At 35.5% G+C, this 8470-nt stretch overlaps 2 protein-coding genes across 4 annotated transcripts; both read left to right on the forward strand.

The window, feature by feature from the left end:
- The first annotated feature begins 962 nt into the window (after positions 1-962).
- Positions 963-5244, forward strand: LOC145638645 (GRF1-interacting factor 2-like). 3 transcript variants are annotated; one of them, XR_014114682.1, is made up of 6 exons: positions 963-1115; positions 1208-1333; positions 3212-3288; positions 4180-4264; positions 4347-4884; positions 5092-5244. XR_014114682.1 is itself a non-coding variant. In XM_081689632.1 (5 exons), the coding sequence occupies exons 2-5, from the start codon at positions 1253-1255 to the stop codon at positions 4782-4784; spliced, it is 681 nt and encodes a 226-aa protein (XP_081545758.1). In that variant the 5' UTR covers positions 963-1115; positions 1208-1252; the 3' UTR covers positions 4785-5064. The 3 variants fall into 3 exon arrangements, 2 of the variants coding, with proteins under 2 accessions (XP_081545758.1, XP_081545760.1); XM_081689632.1 differs by lacking the exon at positions 5092-5244 and having other exon boundaries at positions 4347-5064; XM_081689634.1 differs by lacking the exon at positions 5092-5244 and having other exon boundaries at positions 964-1115; positions 1215-1333; positions 4347-5064.
- Positions 5245-6840: 1596 nt separating this feature from the next.
- Positions 6841-8470, forward strand: LOC145638646 (uncharacterized). The gene has a single exon (XM_081689635.1). It carries the CDS (start codon positions 7059-7061, stop codon positions 8067-8069), a length of 1011 nt encoding a protein of 336 aa, XP_081545761.1. The 5' UTR covers positions 6841-7058; the 3' UTR covers positions 8070-8470.

Here is an 8470-nt window from a genome sequence, read left to right on the forward strand (position 1 = left end):
AAATTAAGTTATGGAGTAAATTCAAACATTGATATGAATTTATGATGAAGAGTTGGGGATCTTTAGAATTTTGATTAATTTGTTTGTTTATCTAATCTAATCTCCTTTTTTTCAATTATGTGTCAACAGTCTATATTGCTAGTATTTAAAATGAATGCATATAATAAATTCCATAAAGTTAGCAAAATCGATCCACGGATGAAAGAGTTCAATACTAAAATTAGTTTTAAAGTAACGTATTGGTAGTATTATAGTGACGTGATGGTTTTACTCCTATTTAAAATACTTATTTAGGGAAGTTGAAAAACTCTTTTTTCCACATTATAAAAGAGTACAATAGGCACATGATCTTTTGTTTGGCTTGAAACGAAATGTTTTATGTTTCGCGCTTGATTCACTCCCACATAAAAGTGTTGATTTGAGTTAAAAAGGGGAAATCCTGTAAGTACATCATGACATTCAACTATTTAATCAAGCTCAGTTTACGTGTATGGTTACTAATAGATTTGGCATACCTTTATCATTGCTATCCTCCATAATAACTTCTTTCCATCACAATTAATAGAAGAGGAGATTCAATAATGCAATCCGTGGGAGATCTTATCTAAATATTACGGAGTATAAACTATTAGAATGTCACTAGACCAAGTTTCATAATCAATTTAATATTTATTTCCTTTATATCAATAATCGCTATAACATAAATACATTATATAACCAAACAACTTGCTAATTATCGACTTCCTAGTAGAAATTGTTTACATTATCATAATGAGTTTAATGAATGTGTTGTACCCTATACAAATTACAAACCATAGTAGAATTAATCAAGAGAGACAAGAAAGTGATACTAGTTCAGACAACACGTGCCAGGAGACCCTCCCGGCAAAATAGACAGTGTTACTTACTACTCGTACTAGTACTGTATTAAAATACGGTTACTGTTTTAAGTGGCACTCGTACTTCTCAGACACCTGATACTTAAAACCCAAACTTTTTATTTTTATATTTATATTATTTGAGGGGTTGGTTCAATATTCGAGAATCATCGACGATACCTTGTCTTCCCCTCCAAATTCAAATTTTATTTCGCATTTTTTCTATCTCATCTACAGGTAACTTGGCTAATTGTTCATCAATTTCCCTTTTTCTTTCATTCTAATTTTGGGTAAATTAAGAATTAGGGTTTTTCTTTTGTTCAATTAAGTTTGCAGAAATTAATCAGGGGAGAAAGAAATTCATCGATAGTAAAATGCAGCAGCCTACGCCTTCAATGATGCCTGTTATGCCTTCGTTTCCTCCGGCTAACATCACCACTGAGCAGATTCAAAAGGTTTTTCTCTCTCCTTTTAATCTTTTTATCATCTAGAATTTGATTATGATCTGTTAATAATTTCTTTGATTTGGTAATTTGATTATTGCTGCTTGATTAATTTGCTGGATTTCTTATTTATATGAAAAAATTGAGTAATATTATGGCAGAATTAGTTCAATTTTGTGCGAAAATGAACTAATTTAAGAGTTTATGCTAAATTGCTAATCATGGTGGTACTGTCAAATTAGGTTATTGTGATTGGGTGTTTAGATGTTGCAGTAATTGGTGTTGCCTGTTTCTTTTGGGATTTCTAATTGTTTATCTGTGAACAAACTAGTATTATGGAGTATGTATTTTGGTGTCTAGATTTTATAACAAAATGACTAGTTTAGGTGGATGATGCCAGTGAGAAGGAGGGCACTTCACTGGGTTGCCCAATTGTCATACAATCTAGATACAAAGTATCTGCTATATGCGTGTTGCTTCAAGACTTTGCGTATTTTGAATGGGCCGTGGTTGTTGGAGGGGATGCCGGTGGTATAAATTACTTCAATCCACCAAAACTTATCACTTGCATGCTTATAGCAAAGCTGACTGACACTATCCACTAGAAAAGAAGGGTGTTTTGGGATTGTTTTAGTCTTATTACGGCCTGAAAGTCCTTGGATTGGGGTAGAAATAAGGATGAGCTGAGGATCTTTAGGTGTTTATAGTTTCATTAATATTTTTAGTTGTGATTCTGACTAGTTAGGCAAGGGAGGTCCTGGCTGAAGGATGAGAGATGGTTGATTGGACACATTGTTATATGAGATTTTAGAAATGAAGAGATGGCACGGTCAAGATGCCGGAAGTATGAGGCTTTACATATTGGAGAAATGGAGAGGTTGATACTTAAGGATAACATGTATTAGTTTCTGCATAGTATGGCATATATTCTTTCCCAGATCCATGATTTATTTCTGCTAACCTCTAGACCTGTTGACCAATTTTATGGTTACTGAAGTAAATTTTAGTTTAAGTTGATGTGTTGTATTGGACTTGACACTTAGGCCTTATTTGTACATGCTTCTTCTATTTTTTGCTTAATATTTTGCTCATCAGGCACGTTATGTGACCTTATTCAAATTGGGTACTTTTGTCACTTTATGGATATGGATAGGCCATTTCTCCAGGCAAATCTATTATTTGGTGCTGTGTGATTTCGACCAGAATATTATTCATCTAAATTGAAGTGCGTTTCTTCATTTATTTGGCACTCTATGCGTAGTTCTATAGACCCTTCTTACTCTTGTCAAATATAGTTCTACGCATATGTTTGTACAAGATTTGCTCAATCAATATAACAAAGAAATTTAGTCATGCTCATGATTCATTTTACAGATTTGATTTCAAATGCGTATACCTTATATGTAAAAGTTTTTGTGATACTATTGTGTATGTTATAATCATGATTTCTGTACATTAAGCTTCATTTTTCCTTCCAGTTAACCTCCTCCTTATATTATTTCTTCCAAAAGTGAGGTAGTCCAGCCTGACTGTAAAGAGCAGTTGTGTGCTTTTGTCCCTCAGATCTTCAAATCTTGTCTTTGTCTTAGCTAGGTTCACGCTGTATTTTCTTCCAGTGACTCCTGCATTATTTTGATTTGATCTGTGAATAGATTTGTTCAATTATATTAAACTCCATTTAGATGTTTTACCATGACAGATTGACAGTTATGTAACCTCGTCATAGCTATAAATTATATGATCTAGTTGCTTCCTTTACATAGCAACATAGAGACTGACTCTAACTGGTGACTGTTTTGGAAGTTTTGATTCACTTACAGTAATCATATTCAATTGCAGTATTTTTATAACCACTTCCTTTCCTGGCCTTATGTTCATATTTGATTGCAGTATCTTGACGAGAATAAAAAGCTAATCCTGGCTATATTGGATAACCAAAACCTTGGGAAGCTTGCTGAGTGTGCTCAGTAAGTTACTGCTTAATTTCTGTTCAGCTTTCTTGCTTATCTACTGAGACTGGTTCTTTATCTATTTCTTGGTCATGGCTCATTATTGGTTATTCTGGTTTTTTTTTCAAGGGTCCATGGGATGGTTTCTTTTTATGATTTAGATTTGCATCTGTGTGACCAGTTATGCCTCATCAGAAGTTTATAATCCGGTAAACTTGCAACATGCATCCATGTGGTTGCTTCTCTAGGATTGCCCTGTCTTCAGTTTTTCTCTCATCAAAGAATCCCTTCATACATGCTGTTGATTATGATCCCCTTTCTCCCACCCTTCTACCCTTTATTTCTGAATCATACCGCGATGCCAGGGGAAATAGTTCATGGCAAGTGAAAGTACCAGGATTGTTATAACGTTTTAGTGAAAGGAAACTTAAATAAGTTCATGGTTCTATCATATGGTTACTAAGTCTGGAAGATGGTGTTTTGGTGTGTAAAAATGAGTGCAATCTGTATAGATATAGGTTTGGGTTATTAGAGCTCAGAGACGCTGAAATTTATGTAATGTGTGGTATATTAAAAGTTGTGTAGATGTTATCAGTATCGACCACTTTGCATTTAGATGGTTGGACAAGGACATGTTTCATATGCTTGCTTTGTAATAGTATGTCACGGCATTGATATTGACCTTGAATTTGAGGACTGATAACTGTGGTAAGCACTAGACTTGAAGAGTTGAGGCCTTCAGTGACCTATAATATTTCTGTGGCAATTATTAACTCAACTTCTATGGATTGTACTTCTAGAAGTGATGAATTGATGATAGTCATAATGGCTGCAATCTTGTATCTTCTGTTTTTGGGCAATGTTGCTTCCATTGATCTAACTAATTCTACGTATATCTTGATTCTGCAGATATCAAGCACAGCTTCAGAAAAACTTGATGTATCTGGCTGCAATTGCTGATGCTCAACCTCAGATGGCAACAGTACCTGCCCAAGTATGCTTGCTTACAACATCACTTAACTGACTCTCTAATTTTGATGTATTCTCTGTGCTTATGTATTGAGCATCACCTGCAGGTGGCCCCGCATCCTACCATGCAACAAGGAGCATATTACATGCAACAGCAAGCTGCTGCAATGGCTCAACAGCAAGGTTTCACTCCTAGGATGCCTGCTCAGTTCACTAATCCACTTCAGATGCAGGAGCAACAACATCAGCAACAATCTCAGGTACATCAGCAGCAGCAGCAGCAGGCCATGGCTGGGCAAATGAACTTTAGACCTGCTGGACCTAGTGACGGGATGCATCCCATGCAAACTGAAGCAATGCATGGAGGTGGTGGTGGTGGTGGGCCACTTGCATCGGCCAGTCCTAGTGAGACACGTGGGGGAAACAAGCAAGATGGCCCTGAGGCAGGGTCTACAGGTGACGGAACAGGAAATTCCACTGCAGGTGCAGGGCGCAGTATTGAAGGAGAACCGTCTTACCTAAAAGGGTCAGAAGAAGGAAAGTGACATGCCTTTTCATTTATAGGCATATGAATGTTGATAAGTAGGAATATGTGTTTTTCTAATACAGGAAGAAGGTAGTGGTGGTGGTCTGGCCTCATCTTTGGTAAGCTTAAAATAGGAAGTGTAATTTTCGTGTTTGTTTCTTAATTTAGCTTAAGTTAGTGGAAGTTGTAGGGTTCCTGTTATGTTGCTATGTCCTAACATGTTGGCAAAAATCAAGTCCAGCATCCAATTATGATTCTAGACCATCTTTATCTATGGAAAAGATTGATGTTTGATCTTTCCTCTTGGCTATTCATGTACTCATTAGGGTTATGCTGCGGATGTGGATTTGCAGCTGTGCCAGACGAATCTTCTGAAGTAAAATCTCTCTCACTGTCTTTCCATTTTAACTCTTCCTGCCATAGTATTGTCCAATAACTATTTGTAGTTATAGCTTGAATAATGCATATGTATCTGGTTAAATTGCAACGGGGGAAGGTTTCGAGGATAAAGAAGGGATGTTATAACATTTGTGCTGATGACGGTTTGGTTGGCTCTTTGCTATCTCAATCATGAACTAACTGAGAGACCTATAATTTGATAGTCTAGTATTATTAGGCTTAATTTACTATTAAAATTCTATAGATGAATTAGGTTGGTCCAGGTACTGCAAACTAGTAGGAATTAATGTTAGTGGGTGAGAAATTAAGAAGAAATATTCATTTACAAGCAATGAAGAAAAAGGTTAGGGGGGTATAATTAAAGAAAAAGGACGTCGAAGTTGGCCATATTTTAAAAGCAACAAAAGTTTAAAGTGAGACGTGTAGTGGTAATACAAAGTTGCTCTGGTTTTTGTGAGGGCTTTATTTCATTTGTAAGGAACAACATGAATAAAGTACGGACTATTAGATAAAATAGAAATAATGAACTATGGGTACATAGTACGGAATGCTGTGATAAACAAAGTATGGATTTGCTATCGAACAAGTATAGTTAGTTGAAAATTACACTGTCATTGTTATTGTGTTGCCATTGTTTTAAAGAACGTAATTATAAAACAGCTTATATTTTGGAGTATGGTATGTATAAAATTTTTAGATGTAATATAAGTGCTGAAGTGGTCCGATAATACTCATGAATTGGAAGTTGGATATTGTTAACTTGTAATACCAAGTGCTTTGTTTAAAAAGTCAAATTTGCAAAAGTAATATCAATCTCATTGGACAACATAATTAAGCAATAATGGTTTTAAAGGGACATAAATTAATTTATAATAATTCTTCAAGAAAGACAGATTACATATCATAGAATTGTTTAGTGTTAGGTGTTACTATAATATAGTCCAAATTATTGTTGATAAATTAGTGGCTTGCATGGGTTAACACGACGTGCAAGAAATATGAAGAAGATGAGGTTTATCCGTATATGAGAATGTTGCAAAATATGAACAAATCCTTGTATAATAAACTATGTACAAGTATACAACCTACGTTGACTGCAACCAAAAATAATAATAATAATAATAATAATAATAATAATCAGCTACTAATGACATGCAAGCGACGAATGGTACAAGAAAACGTACTAATGAGGTTTATATTAAGTGTCACATTTTTAATTAACGTTCAACTCTATTTAGTTATCACATTTGTCTATGGACTATAACATTGAAATGATACAAGAAAAGGTAATACAGAGTACTCCGTAACAATTTAAAATATTGAGGTAAAACTTCAAAACCGTCTTTTATTTTTAGAATTTTAACATGCGCATATAAATCAAACGAGTAATGGTCTTTGTAGCTTTCAAACTCTATATTAAGGAATAAGAATAATGTAGGTCATAAATGTTAATTAAAACAGAAACTTAATACGATTAGATATAATTTTGGAAGTAAAAACAATGAAGTAATCTATATAGAAAAGCAACCTTCAATTCTACTATGTATATAAAAGTGTTTTCCCAAATTCAATACTAGTATGTGTTTGATTATTTAACTTAATACTTGTACCATCATATGTATTATTAAACCATAATTTTTTATTTAAATCATACTTTTTGTCACCATTTTCACACTAAAAATAAAATCCATGATACAAGTATTACTTAATGCGTAAATAACTTTAAGAAAAAGTTGAATATTCACATTCCAAAATAATTAATTAATGAATTAATTAGCCTCTACCAATATCTATTTATTATACAGTTATACACTTTCCCAACTTCCTTCCATTTCAACCTTCTTCTATAACCCCTTTCTCCTTCCTTTCTCTCACCTCAACAAAATTACATATCATGAAAAACGATCATCATCAACACCTCCCTCGGCAGCAGCTGCCGTTACACCATAGAAGCTTCTGGAAGAATTCCTCAAACTATCTACGTAATCCTAAACCAACGGCGTACTTTATCCTCCTCATCTTAACATACGCCCTTGGCTACTTTACCGCCTCATCTTCTCTCTCCTCCAACAAACAACTCACTTCTCCTCCTTCTCCTGACGATTCTGCTTCCACTACTCCAACTGTCGTTAATCTCGTTACAACAACTAATAACTGTCCTCTTGCCACGTCATCTCCTATCCTCGACAAGAATAACGACCATAACCGGTTCGGCCCGGTTTGTTCAGCCCCGGTCCCACCAGAGATAATCCGGTCCATAATTATAAACCGGGTCTACAACGGAACCTCACCCTACGAGAACTTTCCACCACCCCACGTGGCAGAATTACTCCGTCCTAAGCGAGTCAAAGGGTGGGGCTCATACGGCGCCGTTTTCGAAAACCTTATCAGGAAAACCCAACCAAAAACAATCATTGAAGTCGGAACATTCTTAGGCGCGTCAGCAACTCACATGGCTGAGTTAACTCGCCAACTCGGACTCCAAACTCAAATCCTCTGCCTCGACGATTTCCGCGGTTGGCCCGGGTTTCGCGATCGAGTTGACTACGTCCCCGTACAAAACGGCGACGTTTTACTCCTCCCGCAGTTTCTACAAAACGTGATTTACCTGAACTCGAGCGAGTCAATATTACCGATTCCGTTTACGACGGGGTCAACGCTTCAGAAGCTTTGCGAATGGGGAGTAATGGCGGATTTGATAGAGGTGGATGCGGGTCATGATTTTCACTCGGCTTGGTCGGATATAAACCGGGCTTATAAATTGCTTAGACCGGGTGGAGTCATGTTTGGGCATGACTATTTTACTAAGTATGATGATAAAGGTGTTAGGAGAGCTGTTGATTTGTTTGCTAAGGTTAATGGGTTTAAGGTTAATGTTGATGGTCAACACTGGGTTATCGAGTAAACTGGTGTTTTTATACATACTACTTCCGTTTCATATTATTTGCAACGATTTGATAATAAAAATCGTTGCAAATAATATGAAACGGGGGTAGTACATAGATAAGACATTATGCAAATAGTGTATGATCGGATACTACATATAATGTTTTGTTTTACACTTTTACGGTTGATTTGATTTGCACGAATGTGTAGATTATACGGTTGTAGGAAATAAAGAAATGAATTGAAACAAAATGACTAAGATTTTTTCAAGGGTTTTGTGATATCTTCTTAATTATTTTGTGGTTGGAAAGTGAAGTGGATATATCTATACAAGATTGAATACGTATATGTATATTAGTTGCATCATGTGAGTATGTGACTCTAGATTTAACTTGTATAGCTCAAATTATGTTTAATGTC

Source organism: Chenopodium album, chromosome 7 (assembly GCF_948465745.1).
Source record: "Chenopodium album chromosome 7, dcCheAlbu1.1, whole genome shotgun sequence".
NCBI classification, from domain to species: Eukaryota; Viridiplantae; Streptophyta; class Magnoliopsida; order Caryophyllales; family Amaranthaceae; genus Chenopodium; species Chenopodium album.